The sequence below is a fragment of the Heteronotia binoei genome, chromosome 6 (assembly GCF_032191835.1).
Source record: "Heteronotia binoei isolate CCM8104 ecotype False Entrance Well chromosome 6, APGP_CSIRO_Hbin_v1, whole genome shotgun sequence".
NCBI lineage: Eukaryota > Metazoa > Chordata > Lepidosauria > Squamata > Gekkonidae > Heteronotia > Heteronotia binoei.
This window is the reverse complement of record NC_083228.1, coordinates 149,698,207-149,723,118: the sequence shown is the minus strand read 5'-3', so window position 1 is coordinate 149,723,118 and position 24,912 is coordinate 149,698,207. Positions and strand designations below refer to the sequence as shown.

The 24,912-nt window shown below is 51.7% G+C and overlaps 2 protein-coding genes across 5 annotated transcripts in view; one reads left to right on the top strand and one right to left on the bottom strand.

Annotated features, from left to right (window-relative positions):
• The window catches only part of OPA1 (OPA1 mitochondrial dynamin like GTPase), a 196,226-nt gene extending 188,796 nt beyond the window's left edge, over positions 1-7,430 (bottom strand). For 2 of the 4 annotated variants that reach the window (XM_060242867.1, XM_060242869.1), the window contains exons 1-2: positions 7,293-7,430; positions 2,136-2,451 (exon numbers count right to left, since the gene is read on the bottom strand). In XM_060242867.1, the coding sequence (XP_060098850.1) occupies positions 2,136-2,451; positions 7,293-7,321 (345 nt within the window). In that variant the 5' untranslated portion in view covers positions 7,322-7,430. The remainder of the gene's footprint in view (positions 1-2,135; positions 2,452-7,292) is intronic. The other 2 variants (XM_060242870.1, XM_060242868.1) reach the window with 1 other exon arrangement.
• Positions 7,431-17,286: 9,856 nt separating this feature from the next.
• The window catches only part of LOC132574509 (probable cation-transporting ATPase 13A4), an 86,468-nt gene continuing 78,842 nt past the window's right edge, over positions 17,287-24,912 (top strand). The window contains exon 1 of the mRNA XM_060242872.1: positions 17,287-17,398. Within this exon, the coding sequence (XP_060098855.1) occupies positions 17,336-17,398 (63 nt within the window). The 5' untranslated portion in view covers positions 17,287-17,335. The remainder of the gene's footprint in view (positions 17,399-24,912) is intronic.

The window sequence follows — 24,912 nt, the reverse complement described above, 5'->3', positions numbered from 1 at the left end:
TATTGGACTGATTGTATTGTATAATGTTGCGAGCCGCCCTGAGTCCGCTTGCGGAGAGGGCGGGATATAAATTGAATGTAATAAATAAATAAATAAAATAAACACCATCTGCAATAGCAGAGGACTAAAGCAGTTTACATGGCTGGTCTATTACTTTGTTTTGCACATCTGATACTTGGCTGCATCCTTAGACAAGAGCTCCCACTGTGGTGAGGACCAGCAGCCTATATAGTACAGCCAATTGCGTCTAGACCTTGGGGGGAGTTTCCAAGCAAGACAGATGGCAATTAACACGCACACACCCAGCTAATCCTCAGTGCATAGCAGTCATAGGTACACCGGAGAATGATGCTGCACTTCTGGCCTCACAACTTAAAGCTGCTGACTGCTCTCTCCCAGTGTTTTAAGCTAAACAATTTAACTGCCACTTGAGCCTCAAACTTCTCTGTTTTGAGAAAGATACAAATGTTTGCCCTTTTGCTGTACTCGGTGTCCCTATCTGTCCCCCTCCACATCTCTCCCAGAAGTGCTCACTTTATGAGAGGCACAGCCCAGACCTCTTGGGAGCAGCACCTCCTGCAGGGGCCAGGATGCTGAACAGAGCAGTGGCATCATCACCCCTGAGAGAGGCAAGACCCAGCACCTTCCCTCGTTCCCCCTTCTACACTCTACCACCAGGGAAGCTTTCAAGACGGGAGCAGGGGCCTCAAGCTGCCACATCTGTTCCCCTGGGGCAGTGCAGTCTAAACCAAGAGACAAACCCAGCTCACTCACTCCATCCTGAAAAGGTCTTGCCTCTGATGGCGAGGGGGGCACTGAAGGCTAGTGGAGAAAGACAGAAGCAAGCTGAGGGGCAAGGGGAGTGAGCAGTGAAGTGGCCAAGTTTGCAGATGACACTAAATTGTTCAGAGAGAAGAAGATGATGATATTGGATTTATATCCCGCCCTCCACTCCGAAGAGTCTCAGAGTGGCTCAAAATCTCCTTTACCTTCCTCCCCCACAACAAACACCCTGTGAGGTGGGTGGGGCTGGAGAGGGCTCTCTCAGCAGCTGCCCTTTCAAGGACAACCTCTGCCAGAGCTATGGCTGACCCAAGGCCATGCTAGCAGGTGCAAGTGGAGGAGTGGGGAATCAAACCCGGTTCTCCCAGATAAGAGTCCGCACACTGAACCACTACAGCAAACTTGCTTGTGAGGAACTCCAAAGGGACCTGTTGAGGCTGGGTGAGTGGGTGGGTGAGTGGGCGTCAACGTGGCAGATGAGGTTCAATGTGGCCAAGTGCAAAATAATGCACATTGGGGCCAAGAATCCCAGCTACAAATACAAGTTGATGGGGTGTGAACTGGCAGAGACTGACCAAGAGACAAAATCATTTGTCAAGGACAAAATCATTTGTCAAGACAAGGAAATCCCTGAAAATGTTTTATATTCCTACAATACACACAGAAATTATCACCTAATGCTGCAGATTATCTTTCCATATTATACATTTATAGTAAAACCTTGTCTTTCATGTCACTGATTCCTGGAAAGAGCTTGTTTTTGTGCTTCCCAATATTTCCTGAATTTTCTACTAGAAAATAATTATTTGGAATGAGTGCAATGCTTTTTAAAAATTAGATTCTTCTCACTCTAAAGAAAAAAAATCCACAGTACTTTCTTCAGTGTTCTCTCACACCACCTTCAAGGGTGTCGAACTCAGTTGGTATGAGGGCCAGATCTTCACTTTGTCAGGCTGGGCCAGGTGTGTCAAAATATAATGCCAGGTAGGGGAGCTATAAACATTATAAAGGACAGAGACAAACACACACTCAGCCTCATCCACCTCACTGGCTTGTTGAGCTTCAGCCAACAGAAGGAAGAGGCGCTTGGCTCAGTAGCTCTGCTGCGGAATTAAGAGAGCCTGGCAAAGCAAGCTGGGATGCAGAAGGAAGCAAGAGAGAGAAAAGGAAGCAGTGAGTTGCTCATGGGCCTAACAGGAGCCCTCCAGGGGCATGTTTGACACCCCTGTCCTACCTTTTCCACCGAGAAAAACTAAAATAAAGTCCTAAAATGTGTTCTCTTCTAAATTTTTTCCATTCCCCAAGGCCTTAACATCTCTAGGCAGAGCAGCTGCTACTGCAAACCCCAGTACCTTTTTGGCTGTGTAGCCACCGCCTACAGCAGATCCCAAGACGATGTAGCGAAGTTTCAGAAGCCTCGAAGCCACTCTAGCTAGCCAAAAGTTCCTGTGAGGTTGGAAGCCATACTTCACATGCAGTTTGGACTTGTGCAAAGGAAGACGATGGAAAGTGGAGAACGGCTGAACTGATGTCCGTAATGAAAGCCTTTGGAACTTAGAAACTGGGAAGTGGGAATGATGAGTACTTCGGGAAACCAGATGCAGTTTCTGCAGTGGGGACTTCCCTCTTGCTCCATGGTTGCCACTGGCGACGTTTCGGCAAACACCACTGAAACAGAAAACGGGCAGGTGGTTACCCAATTAAGCATAGCTTAGTATCACCCTGGCCTTACTGTGGATCCCACTTTCTGCAAGGCCTTAAACAAAAACGGCAGCAGCCGCTAGGATTTCCATTGATTAAAAGCATCCCACTGTGAACTGTCATAACCATTCACCCAACAATTAGCTGCTGATTTCCAAATAACAGAATGCTGAAAACAGGACTAATAACAGACCAAGAGCCAACCCCAAGCCTCACTGCACCAGCAGTGAGGGACAGTGTCTCAGTGGCAGAGCATCTGCTTGGTAAGCAGAAGGTCCCAGGTTCAATCCCCACTGGCATCTCCAACTCAAAAGGGTCCAGGCAAGTAGGCGTGAAAAACCTCAGCTTGGGACCCTGGAGAGCCATGAATGGGGCTGTGGCTCAGTGGTAGAACATCTGCTTGGGAAGCAGAAGGTCCCAGGTTCAATCCCCACTGGCATCTCCAACTCAAAAGGGTCCAGGCAAGTAGGCGTGAAAAACCTCAGCTTGGGACCCTGAAGAGCCATGAATGGGGCTGTGGCTCAGTGGTAGAGCATCTGCTTGGGAAGCAGAAGGTCCGAGGTTCAATCCCCACTGGCATCTCCAACTAAAAAGGGTCCAGTCAAGTAGGCGTGAAAAACCTCAGCTTGAGACCCTGGAGAGCCATGAATGGAGCTGTGGCTCAGTGGTAGAGCATCAGCTTGGTAAGCAGAAGGTTCCAGGTTCAATCCCCACTGGCATCTCCAACTCAAAAGGGTCCAGGCAAGTAGGCGTGAAAAACCTCTGCTGGAGACCCTGGAGAGCCGCTGCCAGTCTCAGTATAAAAGAGTGACTTTAGGGAGGGATGGTGGCTCAGTGGCAGAGCATCTGCTTGGTAAGCAGAAGGCCCCAGGTTCAATCCCTACTGACATCTCCAACTAAAAAGGGTCCAGGCAAAGAGGCGTGAAAAACCTTCACTTGAGACCCTGGAGAGCCACTGCCAGTCTGAGTGGACAAGACTGACTTTGATGGACCGAGGGTCTGATTCAGTAGAAGGCAGCTTCATATATATATATATAAAACAAAGAAAGGTCTCATTCTCAGGGACTGAGATCAGGGCATTTGTGAAGATGGTTTCACTCTGGTCACAGCCCTTCACTGAGTGGGGTTTGGGGCAATCAGTTGCTTGCGGTAAAAGAAGAAGGTGACTGGCAGGCCCAGCGTTTCCTAATCCATAGTGCAATATGGCCAATAACTGCTTGGGAAACCAGGTGAAACATCCAGGAACAGGGTGTGTTATGATTTCAATGTGACCTCTGCTATCCTTTCTCTTACGAAGGGCAGCTGCTTTGTGCAAGGCCTCAGATATGCAAGAACACAGGGCATAAGCAAATGAGCACACACAGAGTCCTCGTTTGCTGTTTAGCAGATACCACAAAAGTGTGGAAGGTCATATGACACAGAGCTTCTGATTAAGAGAGACCAGAAAGGGCAAAAATTAAAAGGTGTAGCAGAGCAAGGTGGCTCTCTTATTTCCATTCATAATCTATTTAAAAGTGAGACCAATAAAGACTTAACTCACGACAGCAACATCAGAGTTAAAGAGTCTATAATAGCACCAACTGAATGGCAACAACAGCAGGAAGAGTTTAGTTCATTTCAATTATGTACCCAAGAAAATAACTAGCTAACGTGCCACAGTCCTCGGGGTCTTACTTGGCGAGCCTTTAAACCACCTCACTGCTGCGATGCAAGAAAGCCGAAGCTGCATTCAACCCCCTCATTGCAAACTGAACCAAGCTCTAATTTCTCACTTTACATCCCACCCCCTCACCAAGCCTCGGCTGGCCCATTCTGCTCAGCATCTCCTCCTCAGCAGTGCAAGGGCCAGAAGCCCATCTAGAGCAGCACCCCATTCTCTACAGGGCCCAAACTGCTTTTCAGTACACAACAAAATGCAAAGTGCACAGAGACTACATTCCAGCCTTTGGCTGCCTGCTCCCTCCAAGAACATCAGAAGAGCCCTGCTGGATCAACCGTAGGTCTTTTAAGTCCAGCATCCTGCCTCACACAGGGGCCACTCAGTTCCTCTGGGAGGCCAACAACAGGGCAGAGAGGCCGAGGCCTTCCCCTGAGAAGAACCTCAGAAGAGCCCTGCTGGGTCAGACCAGGGAGGGTCCATCTAGTCCAGTCTCCTGTCTCACACAGTGGCCACTCAGTTCCTCTGGAGGGCCAACAACAGGGCAGAGAGGCCGAGGCCTTCCCCTGAAAAGAACATCAGAAGAGCCCTGCTGGGTCAGACCAGGGAGGGTCCATCTAGTCCAGCCTCCTGCCTCACTCAGTGGCCAGCCAGTTCCTCTGGAGGGCCAACAACAGGGCAGAGAGGCTGAGGCCTTCCTCTGAGAGGAACATCAGAAGAGCCCTGCTGGGTCAGACCAGGGAGAGTCCATCTAGTCCAGCCTCCTGTCTCACACAGTGGCCACTCAGTTCCTCTGGAGGGCCAACAACAGGGCAGAGAGGCTGAGGCCTTCCCCTGAGAAGAACATCAGAAGAGCCCTGCTGGGTCAGACCAGGGAGGGTCCATCTAGTCCAGCCTCCTGCCTCACTCAGTGGCCAGCCAGTTCCTCTGGAGGGCCAACAACAGGGCAGAGAGGCCGAGGCCTTCCCCTGAGAAGAACATCAGAAGAGCCCTGCTGGGTCAGACCAGGGAGGGTCCATCTAGTCCAGTCTCCTGTCTCACACAGTGGCCACTCAGTTCCTCTGGAGGGCCAACAACAGGGCAGAGAGGCCGAGGCCTTCCCCTGAAAAGAACATCCGAAGAGCCCTGCTGGGTCAGACCAGGGAGGGTCCATCTAGTCCAGCCTCCTGCCTCACTCAGTGGCCAGCCAGTTCCTCTGGAGGGCCAACAACAGGGCAGAGAGGCTGAGGCCTTCCCCTGAGAGGAACATCAGAAGAGCCCTGCTGGGTCAGACCAGGGAGAGTCCATCTAGTCCAGCCTCCTGTCTCACACAGTGGCCACTCAGTTCCTCTGGAGGGCCAACAACAGGGCAGAGAGGCCGAGGCCTTCCCCTGAGAAGAACCTCAGAAGAGCCCTGCTGGGTCAGACCAGGGAGGGTCCATCTAGTCCAGCCTCCTGTCTCATACAGTGGCCACCCAGCTCCTCTGGAGGGCCAAGAACAGGGCACAGAGGCCAAGGCCTTCCCCTGAGAAGATCAGAAGAGCCCTTCTGGGTCAGACCAGTGAAGGTCCCTCTAGTCCAGCCTCCTGTCTCACACAAGGGCCAACCAGTTCCTCTGGAGGGCCAACAACAGGGCAGAGAGGCCGAGGCCTTCCCCTGAGAAGAGCATCAGAAGAGCCCTGCTGGGTCAGACCAGTGAGGGTCCGTCTAGTCCAGCCTCCTGTCTCACACAGTGGCCAAATCAGTTCCTCTGGAGGGCCAGCAACAGGGCAGAGAGGCCAAGGCCTTCCCCTGAGAAAAACATCAGAAGAGCCCTGCTGGGTCAGACCAACGAGGGTCCATCTAGGCCAGCCTCCTGTCTCACTCAGGGGCCAGCCAGTTCCTCTGGAGGGCCAACAACAGGGCAGAGAGGCCAAGGCCTTCCTCTGAGAAGAGCATCAGAAGAGCCCTGCTGGGTCAGACCAGTGAGGGTCCATCTAGTCCAGCCTCCTGTCTCATACAGTGGCCACCCAGCTCCTCTGGAGGGCCAAGAACAGGGCACAGAGGCCAAGGCCTTCCCCTGAGAAGATCAGAAGAGCCCTTCTGGGTCAGACCAGTGAAGGTCCCTCTAGTCCAGCCTCCTGTCTCATACAGTGGCCAGCCAGTTCCTCTGGAGGGCCAACAACAGGGCAGAGAGGTCAAGGCCTTGAAGAACTCTGCTGGATCAGACCAGTGTAGGTTCATCCAGTCCAGCCTCCTGCCTCACTCAGTGGCCAACTAGTTCCTCTGGAGGGCCAACAACAGGTTAGAGAGGCTGAGGCCTTCATGAGAACATCAGAAGAGCCCTGCTGGATCAGACCAGTGAAGGTCCATCTAGTCCAGCATCCTGTCTCACTCAGGGGCCAACCAGTTCCTCTGGAGGGCCAGCAACAGGGCAGAGAGGCCGAAGCCTTCCCCTGAAAAGAGCATCAGAAGAGCCCTGCTGGGTCAGACCAGTGAGGGTCCGTCTAGTCCAGCCTCCTGTCTCACACAGTGGCCAAATCAGTTCCTCTGGAGGGCCAGCAACAGGGCAGAGAGGCCAAGGCCTTCCCCTGAGAAAAACATCAGAAGAGCCCTGCTGGGTCAGACCAACGAGGGTCCATCTAGGCCAGCCTCCTGTCTCACTCAGGGGCCACCCAGCTCCTCTGGAGGGGGCCAAGCAGAGAGGCCCTGTCCCTTGTGCCGTCAGCCACCCCCTCCCACCCCGGTGCCACCGCAGGGGCTCTGGCGAGCTGCCTGAAGAACCCCGCTTCCCTCCTTCCCGGGTCCTCCTGGGGGGCTGCGAGGTGGGGTGGAGGGTGCTGCATCCAGGCATGCGCGGAGCAGAAGGCAGCCCTGGAGAAGCACATAGGAGTCTGCAGGGAGCAGGGCCTGCCTCCAGCGGGGCTTGAAGGGGCGGGGGGGGGCATTCAGGACTCCTCGGTGCAGGGAGGGGGACCTAGAGGAGGGAGGGCTAGAGGGGGAGGGGCCTAGAGGAAGGGGAGGGGCGCAGAGGAGGGGGCGGGGCCTAGAGGGGGCGGGGGGCGTCTCCTCCCCCCCCCGAAGTCTCCCCCTGCGCGGCCTTCCCTCTCCCGGGGCGGCCCAGGCGAAGCGTCGCAAGAGACGCGGAGGAGGAGGGGGGGGATGCGCGGGGCCTCCTCCGCCGCCCACTGACCAGGATGCCGCCGCCCGGGCCCGCCACATCGCGACTGGGAAGGGGAGCAGGACGCCCGGCCGGGCCTCCGCCTCTTCCCGCCCGGCCTCGCCTCGCCTCGCCTCAGCCGCTCTCGGGGACGGGCGGGTCCTGCAGCCAAACCCCGCCGGGCGCCTCCCCGCCTCGCGGCACGAAGGTTCCGGGCGGAGTGGGCAAAGGGGGACCGTTTTGAGCGGAGCACCGCTTCCGGCGGGGAGGGGCATGCGCACTGGGGCGCCTGATGGGGTTGCGAACTCCTGGCCGGGGGATTGCTGGGGATTTGGGCGAAGGGTGCCGGGAGAGCCGCCCTCCGCAGCGGCGGTCTCAGGAGGGGGCAGCTGGCGGCATTTTGCTCCTCCAGGCCCGGCTGCACCGGGGAGCCTTCCTCTCGGCCGGGCAGAAAGCAGCAGGGGCCGCAGGAGAGGGCGGGCGGGCGGGCGTGGAAGGTGCTTGGGGATTTCTTGCACGGCGCAGGAGGTCGGACTAGATGACCTTCGGGGTCCTTCCAGTCTCCCCACTGGGCAAGTGGTAGAAATTGCAACGGATGTTCTTATTCACGTGGAATATGATGCGAATCAGAGTGAAAATGTTACCTTTAAAGACATGTTGATGAGGTCTACTCTGGTGTTTAGACCAGGGAGTGCCAAACGTGCAGTCCGGGGGTTGAATCAGGCCCCTGGAAGGCTCCTATCAGGCCCGCCCCCCCCCCTCCCCGAGTAACTGGCTGTCATCTGCTGCCTTCTCTTTCTCTCTTGCACGGTTTGCTTTGCCAGGCTTGTTCAATCGCAAAGGAGCTACGGAGCAAAATCTCTATTTTCTCCATTGGCTGAGGCTCCTCTCTTGGGGAGGAAGGGGGGTGGGGGTGTCAGAGCTTCTTTTGCCAGGCTCTTGCTGGGCTACTGAGCCAAGACTCTCTTCCTGTTGGCTGAGGCTTCTCCCCCTCCTGGTCCCCTGGGGAAAGAGGGGAAGAGCCAGAGCTTCCTTTGCTCAGTTCTCAGGGTCCCTTGGGAGAAATACAAGGAAAGCACCTTTAAGACCAATGAGTGCTAATGTTTTAAGGAAAAGTCCTAAGTTTTTTAAAAATCTTTAATTAAGTTTGTCTGTGTCCCTTATAATGTTTATATCTCTGTTACCTAATCTTAAATGCGTACACGCATAAGAACATAAGAGAAGCCATGTTGGATCAGGCCAGTGGCCCATCCAGTCCAACACTCTGAGTCACACAGTGACCAAAAAAAAAAATTACACACACACACACTGTGGCTAATAGCCACTGATGGACCTCTGATCCATATTCCAGCCCAATATGGCCTGGCCCTACAAAGTCTCATTTATGTCAGATCCAGCCCTCATAACAAATGAGTTTGACACCCCTGGTTTAGACTGAGCAGAAAAGAGATGTGGGGGAAGGGAGGTAATTTACAGAAAATGTCAATCCCGTGTTTGGCAGCAGTGAAAAGGGCAAATTCCCCCCTAGAGAAAACAAAACAGTCAACTTTATCATGCTCTCGCATCAGTCGAAGTTGCAGCTGCATTTGAAACGTTTTGAGCAGTTCTGGTGGTTGCAGCTCAAAAAGGATAGCCTGGGGGGGGGGGATGCAAAAGGAAGCCACCCAAAGATCAAAGGGTGGAACACCTGCCCTGCAAGGAAAAGCTAAGGAATGGGGTGGAGCTTTTTATTTCAGCGGAAAGGCCCGCAATGAGGTACATGATTAAAAAAGCAGAAGACAAGGAAGGGAGAGCCCACATGATGCGATGATTAGAGTGCCATACTAGGCTCTGGAGACCTGGGTTCAAATCTTCACTCAGCCAGGTTCAAGTCCTTGCTCATGATGCTTCCAGGGTAGTCTGGTCCAGTCCTTTGCTCAGCTGTGAGCAGCCTTTTGTAGCATCTGGAGTTCCTTGAAGGAAGGATGAGATGAAGACAGACAGACATGATCAGGTTATGCACAGGCTAGCAAAAGTGGGCAAAAAGAGGACTTTTCTCATAATACTAAAATTTAAGGGCATGCAATGAAGCTGAAGAGTAGTAGATTCAGGATGCAGAAAATAAAGTATATCTTCACTCCAAGAGTGATTGGCATGTGAAATCTGCCACCCAATAATGTATTAGATTCATAGAATGACCAAGTTGGAAGGGTCTATAGAGGTCATCTAGTCTGACCCCCTGCTCAATGCAGGATCAGTCTACACTCTACAGCAGGGGTGGCCAACGGTAGCTTTCCAGATGTTTTTTTTGCCTAAAACTCCCATCAACCCCAGCCATCAGCCATGCTGGCTGGGGCTGATGGGAGTTGCAGGCGAAAAACATCTGGAGAGCTACCATTGGCCACCCCTGCTCTACAGCATCCCTGACAGGTGTTAATCCAGCTGCTGCTTCAAGACTGCCCGTGAGGGGGAGCTCCCCACCTCCCTCAGGAGCTGATTTCAGTATTGATGACCACTGGTTTGTCTTGAAAAGGATTAGGCAAAATCAAGGAGGACCAGTCCAACATGATGACTAAATGGAACCTGCATGTTCTCAGGCTCCGTAACCCTTTGCATGTGAGTGACAGGGGTGGCAACAGAAAGGGGGAGACCTTCTAGGGCTCTCTGGTTGGCCACTGTGTCAGACTGGAGGAGGGACTAGGCGGATCACTGCCCTGACCGATGAAGGCCTTTTCAAGGGGCAGCTGTGTTGGTCTGTAGCACAAACACCTTGAACAGGATCTGGAACAGGGGTGTAGAACAGGTAGTCTTGAGTCCAGCAGCACCTGAGAGGCCAAGAGTTTTGGAGGATGAACTTTCAAGAGACAAAGCTGAGTTTGGTATCCAACAAAAGGAGCTGCTTGGACTCACAAACATTTATACCCAGAAAGTCTTGTTGGTCTCAAAAGGGCTCCTGGACTCAAGTCTAACTGGTCTGATTCAGAAGAGCTGCTCCTGTGTTCTCGCCTTTCTTTGCATTGTCATTGGGGAGACGAGTGGCAGCACTTTTGCACCCAGGCCAGGCCCATCGGCTGGCCCCTTAATTGCCAGACCTTGCCACATTGACCCAGCCACGAGGCACTCTGCATTTTGGCAATGGCTTGGAAACTGCAGGTGGTCCAGAATGCAGCTGCCGGTTGCTGAGCGGAACATCATGGTCAGCTCACTTCACTCCAATTCTGTGGCAGCTGCACTGGCTACACCAAGGAGACTCCAGATCAGGGGTGGCCAAACTGTGGCTCGGGAGCCGCATGTGGCTCTTTTGCACGTATATATTTGTGGCTCACGAAGCCCCCACTGCCCCGTCAGCCAGCTTGGAAAAGGCATTTGCCTCTTGAAATCACTTCGCCAAGCCATTTAAAGTTGCTTTCTTTCCACCTCTCCTCCCCCCCCTCCCCATCTATTTGTCTTCCTTCCTGCTTTGCAGCTCTCAAATATTCAGTGCTTATGTCTTGTGGCTCTCAGACATCTGATGTTTATTCTATGTGGTTCTTATGTTAAGCAGGTTTGACCACCCCGTTCCAGATCCAGTTCAAGGCATTTGTGTTCACCTTCAGTGCCCATAGCGGTCTGGAACCCTCATACCTATAGGACCACATCTCCCATTATAACCCCCCCCCCACACTCCCTTCAGTCATCCTCTAGGGGCCTCTTGCAGGAGCCTGGCCCCAGGATGGCTCCGCTAGCTGCCAGCAGGGGAAGGGCCTTCTTGGTTATGGCCCCTAACTTGTGGAATGCACTCTTGGATAACACCAGCGCCCTGCCAGACTTGTTTAGTTTTTGCTACCTGAAACAAAGGTCTTCCTGGGGCAGGGACATGTTCCTGCATATTCTGAGGAGTACATAAAAGGGTTGTGCAGTTGTGCGGCATTCCGCAGTACACCCATGTCTGCTTTTGTCAGATTATTTTATCACAGTGTCCTTGCCATTCGATCACTTTGTCCCTGTAAAAATGATGCAGCGGTCATCTCAAAGCATTCCCCATCTACATACATCTGCTGTTCAGACCTTTGGATAGCCAGAGAAACAGGTCTGGACGGAATCTGTCTTGTGTAGGGATAAAACCCAGCAGCAGCGTCAGTGGTCTCACCGCTCAGGTCTCTGCCAAAAAGAAAAAGAAAGTCATTCAACATCGTTGTTCTTTTGAAAAGCCGCAGGGGCAGTCTAGTTGGGCTTCATTGTTCGGATGTGATAGTTTCTACCCAGAGAACAATATGCTTTGTATGTAAGGAGGGACGGTGGCTCAGTGGTAGAGCATCTGCTTGGAAAGCAGAAGGTTCCAGCATCCATCCCCAGCTTCTCCAACTCAAAAGGGTCCAGGCAAAGTAGGCGTGAAAAACCTCAGCTTGAGACCCTGGAGAGCCGCAGCTAGTCTGAGAAGACAGTACTGACTTTGATGGACCCAGGGGGGAACTGATTCAGTAGAAGGCAGTTTCATACGTTCAAGGAAGGAGGGATGGTGGCTCAGTGGCAGAGCATCTGCTTGGTAAGCAGAAGGTCCCAGGTTCAGGTCCCAGGTCCCAGGGGAGCCAGTTTGGTGTAGTGGTTAAGTGTGCAGACTCTTATCTGGGAGAACCAGGTTTGATTCCCCACTCCTCCACTTGCACCTGCTGAGATGGCCTTGGGTCAGCCATAGCTCTGGCAGAGGTTGTCGTTGAAAGGGCAGCTGCTGTGGGAGTCCTCTCCAGCCCCACCCACCTCACAGGGTATCTGTTGTGGGGGAGGAAGGTAAAGGAGATTGTGAGCCGCTCTGAGACTCTTCGGAGTGGAGGGCGGGATATAAATCCAATATCTTCTTCTTCTTCTTCAATCCCCGGCATCTCCAACTAAAAAGGGCCCAGGCAAAGAGGCGTGAAAAACCTCAGCTTGAGGCCCTGAAAACCCACTGCCAGTCTGAGTAGACAATACTGACTTTGATGGACTGAGGGTCTGATTCAGTATAATAAGGCAGTTTCATATGTTCAGTCCCTTTCATTAAAAATTGCCATGTACTTTTGGAATATGACTGTTAAGCAGCCAAGTGAGGCCAAAAATACCAAAGAGAGAAGCTGTTCCCAAACAACAGCAGCACACTGGAAAAAAATATGACCTGGGCTGAAACCAATAAAATGAATTTTAACAAGAATAAATGTAAAGTTCTGCATTTATGTAGGAAAAAATCCAATGCATGGTTATAGGAAGGGGGAGACTTGTCTTGGCAGTGGTATGTGCAAAAAGGATCTCGGGGTCTTAGTGGAGGTATTTGTGGATTTCCTGCATTTCCCTGGGAGTCCCTTCCAACTCTATGATTCTGTGACCTGGGGATTTTATTTGTTTATTTGCTCTGCCAATCAGAGTAGCCCAGACTGACCTCCCCAGAGCAAAGATCAGGCTCAGAAGACAGCAGCTTCATTTTAAAGAAGGGCCCTGGTGGCTCAGCGGAAGAGCCTCTACTTTGCATGCAGAAGGTCCCAGGTTCAGCCCAAACCAGCATCCTCCGTTAAAAGGCCCAGGCAGGAGGGGATGGGAAAGACCCTCCAGCGGAGACCCTGCAGAGTTGCTGCCAGTCTGAGTGGACAAGACTGACCTTGGTGGGCCAATCAGGAGTTAAACTGAAATGGGTTCTGCAAAGGGAAGAAGTCCTGTGCCCCCAGGCTTTTGGCGTTCTTTGAGCAGGGGAACAAGCCTGCTCAAAGGTAAGTGTGATTCCGTAGGCATTGGCTACTGGAACTCCCAGAAGGCTTTAGGTTGACTCGCCAAAGATGCCTCAACATATTCATGAGTCGCAGTGATAGCCTAAGAGGGCTGCGAATTAAATGACGGGAAGCAAAGAGAGAGGGGAGGCTGAGGGGGCAAAGGGAAAGCACCTGCGCAGGTAACCTTTTGTAATATCCCTTAGGCCTGATCAACAGGTTCTGCTGCGTCACAAAGGGGTCTTTCTGCATATTCAGAGATGCGCAGGGCAAATTCCAGGAAGGCAAAGAAAGATGGGGGGGGGGGGGGGGAGGACTGCATTTAAGATGTCTGACACTAGCTTTAGCTTGGAGAAACTGCAGGGTGACATGATAGAGGTTTACAAGATTATGCATGGGATAATCTCCCTTTCTCACAATACAAGAACTCGTGGGCATTCAATGAAATTGCTGAGCAGTCAGGTTAAAACGGATAGAAGGAAGTACTTCTTCACCCAAAGGGTAATTAACACTGCCAAGTCTGCGTTCTTTCATCTGAAGCGGGCAAGGCAGTTGGTCCCCTTCCTAGAGCCTCGGGACCTAGCAACAGTGATCCATGCAACGGTCACCTCAAGATTAGATTACTGTAATGCCCTCTACATGGGGCTGCCTCTGTGCTGAACCTGGAAGCTGCAGCTGGTGCAGAATGCGGCGGCTAGGCTGTTATTAGGGCTCCCGAAGTGGGAGCACATACAGCCGGGGCTACGCGGACTGCACTGGTTGCCAGTTACTTACCGGGTTCATTACAAAGTGCTGGTTATCACCTTTAAAGCCCTATATGGCCGAGGACCTGCCTACCTGAAGGACTGTCTCTTCCCATATGAACCCCAGAGAGCACTGAGGTCAGTGGGGCAGAACCAACTGACTACCCCCAGGCTGAAGGAGGCAAAATTAAAGAACACTCACACACGGGCCTTCTCCATTGCAGCTCCACACCTATGGAACCAGCTCCCGGAAGAAGTGCGGGCCCTGCGGAGCCTTGAACAGTTCCGCAGGGCCTGCAAGACCACCCTTTTCAGGATGGCCTTTACCTAACCGAGCAACTGATGGATTCGCCTCAAGTGACTCCGCCAGAATATTTACACCTAACAGAATAGAACCAGAAATGTTAATTTTAAAATTAAAATGTTTTTAGGTGAATATGTTTTAAAAATTCGTTGTATAATTTACTGTTGGATTAAGATGTTGTTAGCTGCCCTGAGCCTGCTCCGGCGGGGAGGGCGGGATATAAATAAAATGTTATTATTATTATGTGGAATTCACTGCCACAGGAGGTGGTGGCAGCTACAAGTATAGCCACCTTCAAGAGGGGGTTAGATAAAAATATGGAGCACAGGTCCATCAGTGGCTATTAGTCCCAGCATATATACGTGTATATGTGTGTGTATGTGTATACACACACAGATATATTGGCCACTGTGTGAGACAGAGTGTTGGACTGGGTGGGCCGTTGGCCTGATCCAACATGGCTTCTCTTATGTTCTTATGTGACACAGAGTGTTGGACTGGGTGGACCGTTGGCCTGATCCAACATGGCTTCTCTTATGTGACACAGAGTGTTGGACTGGGTGGACCGTTGGCCTGATCCAACATGGCTTCTCTTATGTTCTTATGTGACACAGAGTGTTGGACTGGGTGGGCCGTTGGCCTGATCCAACATGGCTTCTCTTATGTTCTTATGTGACACAGAGTGTTGGACTGGGTGGACCGTTGGCCTGATCCAACATGGCTTCTCTTATGTGACACAGAGTGTTGGACTGGGTGGACCGTTGGCCTGATCCAACATGGCTTCTCTTATGTTCTTATGTGACACAGAGTGTTGGACTGGGTGGGCCATTGGCCTGATCCAACATGGCTTCTCTTATGTTCTTATGTGACACAGAGTGTTGGACTGGATGGGCCATTGGCCTGATCCAACATGGCTTCTCTTATGTTCTTATGTGACACAGAGTGTTGGACTGGGTGGACCGTTGGCCTGATCCAACATGGCTTCTCTTATGTTCTTATGTGACACAGAGTGTTGGACTGGGTGGGCCGTTGGCCTGATCCAACATGGCTTCTCTGATGTTCTTATGTGACACAGAGTGTTGGACTGGATGGGCCATTGTCCTGATCCAACAGGGCTTCTCTTATGTTCTTATGTGACACGGAGTGTTGGACTGGAGGGGCCATTGTCCTGATCCAACATGGCTTCTCTTATGTTCTTATGATACCGTTTTCTCTTTATTATAATGCAGCACAGCTTGGAGTAGTGAACTGGGTGTGCTGGAACCCTGAACTGAATAGCCCAGACAAGTGCAATCTCAGAAACTAAGCAGGGTCGATACTGGTTAGTACTTGGATACAGTGTTCCCACTAAGCTAAGTTAGTGTGAGCTAGCTCACAGTTTTTTAGCCTCTGGCTCACACATTTTTGTCTTAGCTCAGAAAAACGGCTCCAGAGCAAACTAGTTTGTGCAGTCGCACACAACTTTAATGCCAGGAGCTCACAAAGTAGAGTTTTTGCTCACAGGACTCCACAGCTTAGAGGGAGCATTGGAAAACTGGAAGTCAGAAGGCCGAGGCAAGCTTTTCTCAGCTGCCACTCTGAATATCTTCTGGGCCTCCAATAAGGTTCAGTCACCAGAGGTTGGCATGACTTCCAGGTGCAGACACACACACACAATACAAAAATACCAAAAAGGGGGGGGGGATACATCCCATGCTGGGGAATTGCACTTTATAGGAAACCAGATGGATGGCTCAAGGGAAAAGGCCAAGCTCAACAGAAATTTGATGGCATAAAAGATTTCACCAGTCTCTCTGCATTCTTATCCCAGAGTCTTTCTGCACCAGGATCTCTGGAAAGAAGCTTTGGGGCACAGAAAGAATACTAATAGAAAACAAACCAGCTAAGAAAGAAATCCAGGTCAGATCAATCAACATTTCTGTCCCATGGCTGGTTCCAGTATCTACAGCTTGAGTTTAATTGGTGTTCTAAAATGAAGGACCACTTGGATAGAAATCTTAGCAGCTTTGAATTACAGAGGAATGCAAATGCAAGTTTAGAGGGATCTCTTGACTCTCTCAAATGCTTGGACAAAAATCCTGGCCCCAAATCCATCCCATGTGAAATTGTGGGACAAGGATTCAAACAAGAAATTAGAACATGATGTAGAGTCATAGAGTTGGAAGGGACCTGCAGGGTCATCTAGTCCAACCACCTGCACAATGCAGGAAACTCACAAACACCTCCACCTAAATTCATAGGATCTGTATTGCTGTCAGATGGCCATCTAGCCTCTGTTTAAAAACCTCCAAGGAAGGAGAGCCCACCACCTCGCAAGGAAGCCTGTTCCACTGAGGAATCGCTCTAACGGTCAGGAAGTTCTTCCTAATGTTGAGCCGGAAACTCTTGATTTAATTTCAGCCCATTGGTTCTGGTCCTACCTTCTGGGGCTACAGAAAAGAATTCCACCCCATCCTCTCTATGACAGCTTTTTAAGTACTTGAAGATGGTGATCGTATCACCTCTCAGCTGCCTCCTCTCCAGGCTAAACATCCCCAGCTCCTTCAACCTTTCTTCGTAGGACTCCTTCTCCAGACCCCTCACCGTGTGTAGGAATGCCAGCTGTGGATTGTGAATCCAGGGCAATCTAAGTCCACTGAGACAGCTCTGCCCAGGGTCTCAGTGGCCGTTATCTTTCATCAACCTGTACAGAAGAATGCAACAACAGTTATAAAATTTAATAGCTTAAAATGAAGCTTGAGAAACACAACTGCTGGACCAAAAAAACCCAAACAATCACCAGGCTGAAACTTGTCCTGCTTTGCCTACAAAAGACCCCAGTAGCCAGTGGGGACACTACGGAAGGTGGGGGTGGGTGGGGAGACACTGGCTGTTTCTAGCATGTTGTCCGGTTTTGCAGCACACAGCAAGGTTCTCGCTCACACACATACAGGTGCGCCTCTCCGTGTGGTGAAGCCATACCTGTTTTTCTGCTTCTGTTAGGCACCGCTCGGAGCAATCCCATAATCTCTCCAGGTGAAGCATTCCCAGTTCTGGCCGCTTCCCAGGACTTCTTGCCAGCAGGAGAACTTTGCAGAGCTGCCTCTCTCTCTCTCTCTCTCTCTCTTCGCAGCGCACTCTTTGCATGTGTTGGCCGTGACACAGGGAGAGGAAGGGCGCATCTCACCTGGAGCCGTGGGGAGGAGCTGTCTGTCTGCTGCATCGACCAAGGAGGGTGGGTACTTTGCCGGATTCCGTGGCATATAAGGTGAGCCATGCTTGCAGGGGCAGCCACACAGACCCCACGGGAAGGCTTGGCAACACCTGGGACGTCCAAAGCACCCATTCTGGCAGGTGTCCATGGGAGGAAAACATGGAGAGAATCACCAGGCGCTGCTCAACGAGGGAGAGGAGGCTGAAATGGTGAGTTCTTCCTCCCCCAAACTGTGACCTTTCAGGTGGAGGGAAAGCAGGTATAGTTAGGAGTGCCCTCCAAGGCTAAACAAGCAGCCCATTGGAGACTGGAAGGGAAGGGAACGCTGAGAGGCAAACTGCCAGGAGGGGTGAATTCCAGAGCGCGCCCAGGGGGGTCCTTTTAGGGAAACAAACAAACTCTGCTCTGACTTCCCCTGTGATCTGTTCAGCCCGAGAAGCAGCTGTTGCAATGATAGCTCTCTCCCCTCCGTCCTGGAGAATCATTCACTGTCTGCTCTGCTTCAGGAATGTGCCCCGGCCATACCAGGTGGCAGTCTGCTCACACCACCCCTCCTCCTGCTGGCACGGATGCCATGGGAACCAACTCCCAGCACAGAGCATGCCCCCCACCACCACAAGCAGCCCACCAGGGGGCCGGGCACAGACTCAGTTCTCGGGACAAAGTTAGAGTCCAGTCAGGCACCTTTCAGGCTCACAGCGTTTTATTCCAGGCATCAGCTTTCATGTGCAAGGACACTTCGTCAGATACAGGGAGGCAGAATTTCTTCAACCATTACATATAGAAGGGGGGGTGGTTACTTGCCAGGAAGGGCCAATCAGTGTCAAGACAGAGACAGAAACAAAATGGGAAATTACCAGTCCAGACATATAGTTAGACAGTGAGCAGTAAATTATTTTACAGCAGAATGAATTTGGGGTAGGTATTTGTGGGTTTCCTGCATTGTGCAGGGGGTTGGACTAGATGACCCTGGAGGTCCCTTCCAACTCTAGGATTCTATGAAGATGTATAACGGATTTGAGGATCAAGCAGGAATAATAAGCTTCGTTGACATGGCAGCCATTTGTTTGTGCTCAATTTCGGGACAAAACCAGTGAAGGGTTCTTGGGATGGTGCACAAAGAGACTTGTGGGCCAAAACAGCCCCCCAGAGTGTGGGGGTGGAACTGACAGTATCTAACCGGGAAAGGGATCTTGGGGTTGATGAAGAAGCTGTGTGTAGCTGTGATGAAACAGGAAATGGTTTACTTGTTGCCCTTATGAGGAAAGGGACTGCAAAGAAAACAGCCAGAATTGCAACATCCTAGCATGGACCTGCAGCACTGCTCGATATGGAACCCCAGACATTGATGCAGGTGGCTGCATCTTGAAAAGGACATTGCAGGCTTAGAAAAGAGGTCAGAAATGGGCCCCTGAATGACCCAAGGGTTGGAGCACCTTGAGGGTCTGGAGCTGTTACGTTTAGAAAAAAGATGATCAAAGACAGATGCGATGGAAGGGCATGCAGTTGGTCATGGTGTAGAGAAAATGGGGTGGGAGAACTTTTTATTCTCCCCAAATGTGTGTGTGTGAAGTCTCATAAGTCACAGCTGACCTTTGGTGACCCCCGGCCCCCAAGGGGCTTTCAAGACTAGCGATTAAGCAGAGGTGGCTTCCTCTGCAGATCCTGCTGAGCTCCCCAGATGTGAGGAGATCAGGCAATCCCCTGCTGCCTTCCCTTCTCCTCAAATACTTTTCAGGTGTGTATGTGGGGGGGGGGGGGACTAAATGAAACTGATGAGCAGTACATTTAGGACAGTTGAAAGAAAAGTCCTTCTTCATGTACTGCAGAATTAACATCCAGAACTCATTTCCATAAGATGTGGACGTTTATTTGGATGGCTTTGAGATGAGTCAGATTCAAAGAGGCTGGGACCCTCCTAACTAGTGCGCAGACTCTTATCCAGGAGAACCAGGTTTGAGTTCCCACCCCTCCAGTTGCACCTGCTGGAACGGCCTTGGGTCAGCCAGAGGTCTCTTATCTGGGAGAACCGGGTTAGATTCCCCCCTCCTCCACTTGCAGCTGTTGGAATGGTCTTGGGTCAGCCAGAGCTCTCTTATCTGGGAGAACCGGGTTTGATTCCCCACTCCTCCACTTGCACCTGCTGGAATGGCCTTGGGTCAGCCAGAGGTCTCTTATCTGGGAGAACCGGGTTAGATTCCCCCCTCCTCCACTTGCAGCTGCTGGAATGGTCTTGGGTCAGCCAGAGCTCTCTTATCTGGGAGAACCGGGTTTGATTCCCCACTCCTCCACTTGCACCTGCTGGAATGGCCTTGGGTCAGCCAGAGCTCTCTTATCTGGGAGAACCGGGTTTGATTCCCCACTCCTCCACTTGCACCTGCTAGCATGGCCTTGGGTCAGCCAGAGCTCTCTTATCTGGGAGAACCGGGTTTGATTCCCCACTCCTCCACTTGCACCTGCTGGAATGGCCTTGGGTCAGCCAGAGCTCTCTTATCTGGGAGAACCGGGTTTGATTCCCCACTCCTCCACTTGCACCTGCTGGAATGGCCTTGGGTCAGCCAGAGCTCTCTTATCTGGGAGAACCGGGTTTGATTCCCCACTCCTCCACTTGCACCTGCTAGCATGGCCTTGGGTCAGCCAGAGCTCTCTTATCTGGGAGAACCGGGTTGGATTCCCCACTCCTCCACTTGCACCTGCTGGAATGGCCTTGGGTCAGCCAGAGCTCTCTTATCTGGGAGAACAGGGTTGGATTCCCCACTCCTCCACTTGCAGCTGCTGGAATGGCCTTGGGTCAGCCAGAGCTCTCTTATCTGGGAGGACCGGGTTGGATTCCCCACTCCTCCACTTGCAGCTGCTGGAATGGCCTTGGGTCAGCCAGAGCTCTCTTATCTGGGTGAACCGGGTCTGATTCCCCACTCCTCCACTTGCAGCTGCTGGAATGGCCTTGGGTCAGCCAGAGCTCTCTTATCTGGGAGGACCGGGTTTGATTCCCCACTCCTCCACTTGCACCTGCTGGAATGGCCTTGGGTCAGCCAGAGCTCTCACAGGAGTTGTCCTTGAAATGGCAGCTTCTGAGAGAGCCCTCTCAGCCCCACCCACCTCACAAGGTGTCTGTTGTAGGGGAGGAAGGGAAAGGAGATTGTAGGCTGCTCTGAGACTCTGTCCTTGAAAGAGCAGCTTCTGGGAGAGCTCTCTCAGCCCCACCCACCTCACAGGTTGTCTGATAATAATAATAATAATAATAATAATAATAATAATAATAATAATAATAATAATAATAATAATAATAATAATAAACTTTTATTTATACCCCGCCCTCCCTGCCTAGGCAGGCTCAGGGCGGCTGTTGAGGGGGAGGAAGGGAAAGGAGATTGTAGGCTGCTCTGAGACTCTGTCCTTGAAAGAGCAGCTTCTGTAAGAGCTCTCTCAGCCCTACCAACCTCACAGGGTGTGTGTTGCGGGGTAGGAAGGGAAAGGAGATTGTAGGCAGCTCTGAGACTCTGTCCTTGAAAGGGCAGCTTCTGTGAGAACTCTCTCAGCCCTAACAACCTCACAGGGTGTTTGTTATGGGGCAGGAGGGTAAAGGAGATTGTAGGCCACTCTGAGACTCTGATTCAGAGAGAAGGGCAGGGTATAAATCTACAGTCTTCTTCTTTTTTCATGCACCTTGAACCACAAGTAAAGAGAGCCAGTGCAGAGTAACAGTTAAGAGTGTTGGGGCAGTATCTGGGAAACCTGGGTTCGTTCCCCGCTTGTGCCATGGAAGCCAATCACCTTCCCTCAGCCTGACCAACCAACAGGGTTATGGAGAGGATGAGAAATGGGGAGGGGGAGAGAATGGCTGGGAGCCTCTTTGGGGGCCCCCCCACCCAGGAAGAAAAGCTGAGTAGGCGTGAATTAAATAAATCCCATAAATAAGAAAGGCGGGGCATAAAGTGGCATTTGGGCAGCTGAGGCTTGTGATCTGCGGGGCATGGCGGCTTCCTGGAGCTCCTTGACAGGAAGGGCGGAGAGGCTGAAGGACTCACTGCTACTGGATCTTCTACCTTGTGGCTCACTCGGAGGAGAAAGGCTGTCGCTGCCTACTTAAGAGAGCAGCCAGGGTGGGTCTCCTGGCAGCAGTTTCAAGAAAGATGTAAATCTTTAGACGGTCTGCCCCAGAGTGGGGAGGGCAGCTGAGGAGGTGTCTTGGAGACAGAGTACTTTGAGAATCCCAGTAAGTTTGTTTCAGTCATCCTAATCCTCCACTGGGTGTTTTATACTATCCGGTTTTTAAAAAATTACTTTCATATATCCCTTTGCAATCCACCTTGAGCCTCTGAGAGAGGGGAGCTATAAATAAAGAAGAAGAAGATATTGGATTTATATCCTGCCCTCCACTCCAAATTTCAGTGTCTCAGAGCGGCTCACAATCTCCTTTCCCTTCCTCCCCCACAACAGACACTCTGTGAGGTGGGTGGGGCTGGAGAGGGCTCTCACAGCAGCTGCCCTTTCGAGGACAGAGTCTCAGAGCGGCCTTCAATCTCCTTTCCCTTCCTCCCCCACAACAGGCACCCTGTGAGGTGGGTGGGGCTGGAGAGGGCTCTCACAGCAGCTGCCCTTTCGAGGACAGAGTCTCAGAGCGGCCTTCAATCTCCTTTCCCTTCCTCCCCCACAACAGGCACCCTGTGAGGTGGGTGGGGCTGAGAGAGCTCTCACAGCAGCTGCCCTTTCAAGGACAGAGTCTCAGAGCAGTTCACAATCTCCTTTCCCTTCCTCCCCCACAACAGACACCCTGTGAGGTGGGTGGGGCTGAGAGAGCTCCCACAGAAGCTGCCCTTTCAAGTACAACTCCTGCGAGAGCTATGGTTGACCCAAGGCTGTTCCAGAAGCTGGAAGTGGAGGAGTGGGAAATCTTCGTTATCATGTAGAGGGCATTACAGTAATCTGTTCTCGAGGTGACCTTTTTGGGGGGGAGGGGAGGTGGAGCCTCAAGTGGGGAGGATTTGGGGAGCCAAAGGACCTCCTCCCAAGCAGCCGTTTTCTCCAGGGGCACTGAAGGCCCTGCTGGAGGTTCTGTCGGTCCATGCGCAGGTGCGTCTCAGCCCAGGTGGTCAAGATAATCTGTTTTTAAACAGCAACGGGGATGCTGCACCGTAGAGTTAAGCTTAGGGATGCCAGATCCAGGTTGGAAACCCCCTGAAGATTTGGGGATGGAGCCTGGGAAGGACAGGGACCGTGGGGCCACCACACCTCGAAAAGGATATCATAGCATCGGGAACAGTGCAGAAAAGGGCAACTAGAATGATTACGGGGTTGGAACACTTTCCCTATGAAGAAAGGTTAAAACGCTTGGGGCTCTTTAGCTTGGAGAAACGTCAACTGCGGGGTGACATGAGAGAGGTTTACAAGATAATGCATGGGATGGAGAAAGCAGAGAAAGAGGTACTTTTCTCCCTTTCTCACAATACAAGAACTCATGAGCATTCAATGAAATTGCTGGACAGTCAGGTTAAAACGGATAAAAGGAAGTCCTTTTAAAGGATTAACATGTGGAATTCACTGCCACACGAGATGGTGGTAGCTACAAGCATAGCCAGCTTCAGAAGGGGATTGGATAAAAATATGGAGCAGAGGTCCATCAGTGGCTATTAGCCACAGCATATTGTTGGAACTGTCTGGGGCAGTGATGCTCTGTATTCTTGGTGCTGGGGGGGGGGTAAGTGGGTGGGCTTCTAGGCCCACCTGTGAACCTCCGGATGGCACTTGGGGTTTTTTTTTTGGCTACTGTGTGACACAGAGTGTTGGACTGTGTCAAGAGTCACTCAGTTTTGTTCCTCTTGCCATATGTATCCAAATAGCTGACAGTATACAATTCCATTGCTTGCGCTTGTGCTTGCTAGGCTGGCTGATTGCTTTGAAGCATCCTCGCTGCTTATCTAGAGGGAGAGTGGCATGTCTGGGAACTCGCATGTTACTCTGCAACCAAGGTCAAGGAAGTGGTGGAGATGTGGCCGAGGTGGTAGATAACAAGCACCTGGGGTGATGATAGAGTAGGAGGGAACCTGCGCAAAATCCCCACTGCTGCTTGGCGCACTTAGCTTGAATTGTAACGGTTAAGGTGAGGGAGAGCCAGTTCTGACAACACCTGTATGTGCCTATGATGCTGGAGTAAAGATCTTGAACTTTACTTGTCTATTTCTTGCCTCTGTGTCTGACAGACTGGATGGGCCATTGGCCTGATCCAACATGGCTTCTCTTATGTTCTTCTGTCTGGGGCAGTGATGCTCTGCATTCTTGGTGCTTGTGAGGGGGGGACAACAGGGTGGGAGGGCTTCTAGTGTCCTGGCCCCACTGGTGGACCTCCTGTTGGCACTTGGGGGGGGGGGTTGGCCACTGTGTGACACTGGGTATTGGACTGGATAGGCCATTGGCCTGATCCAACATGGCTTCTCTTATGTTCTTCTGTCTGGGGCAGTGATGCTCTGTATTCTTGTGCTTGAGAGGGGCACAGTGGAAGGGCTTCTAGTCCCACTGGTAGACCTCCTGATGGCACTTGGGTTTTTTTTTTTACCACTGGATGGGCCATTGGCCTGATCCAACATGGCTTCTCTTATGTTCTTCTGTGACACAGAGTGTTGGACTGGATGGGCCATTGGCCTGATCTAACATGGCTTCTCTTATGTTGGTCTCTGACACAGAGTGTTGGACTGGAGGGGCCACTGGCCTGATCCAACATGGTTTCTCTTATGTGACACAGAGTGTTGGACTGGACTGGCCACTGGCCTGATCCAACATGGCTTCTCTCATGTTCTTATGTGACACAGAGTGTTGGACTGGAGGGGCCATTGGCCTGATCCAACATGGCTTCTCTTATGTTGGTCTCTGACACAGAGTGTTGGACTGGAGGGGCCACTGGCCTGATCCAACATGGCTTCTCTCATGTTCTTCTGTGACACAGAGTGTTGGACTGGAGGGGCCACTGGCCTGATCCAACATGGCTTCTCTCATGTTCTTATGTGACACAGAGTGTTGGACTGGAGGGGCCATTGGCCTGATCCAACATGGCTTCTCTCATGTTCTTATGTGACACAGAGCGTTGGACTGGAGGGGCCACTGGCCTGATCCAACATGGCTTCTCTTATGTTCTTATGTGACAGAGTGTTGGACTGTATGGGCCACTGGTCTGATCCAACATGGCTTCTCTCATGTTCTTATGTGACACAGAGTGTTGGACTGGAGGGGCCACTGGCCTGATCCAACATGGCTTCTCTTATATTCTTATGTGACAGAGTGTTGGACTGGATGGGCCATTGGTCTGATCCAACATGGCTTCTCTTATGTTGGTCTCTGACACAGAGTGTTGGACTGGAGGGGCCACTGGCCTGATCCAACATGGCTTCTCTTATGTTCTTCTGTGACACAGAGTGTTGGACTGGAGGGGCCACTGGCCTGATCCAACATGGCTTCTCTCATGTTCTTATGTGACACAGAGTGTTGGACTGGAGGGGCCACTGGCCTGATCCAACATGGCTTCTCTCATGTTCTTATGTGACACAGAGCGTTGGACTGGAGGGGCCACTGGCCTGATCCAACATGGCTTCTCTTATGTTCTTATGTGACAGAGTGTTGGACTGTATGGGCCACTGGTCTGATCCAACAAGGCTTCTCTTATGTTCTTATGTGACACAGAGCGTTGGACTGGATGGGCCACTGGCCTGATCCAACATGGCTTCTCTTATGT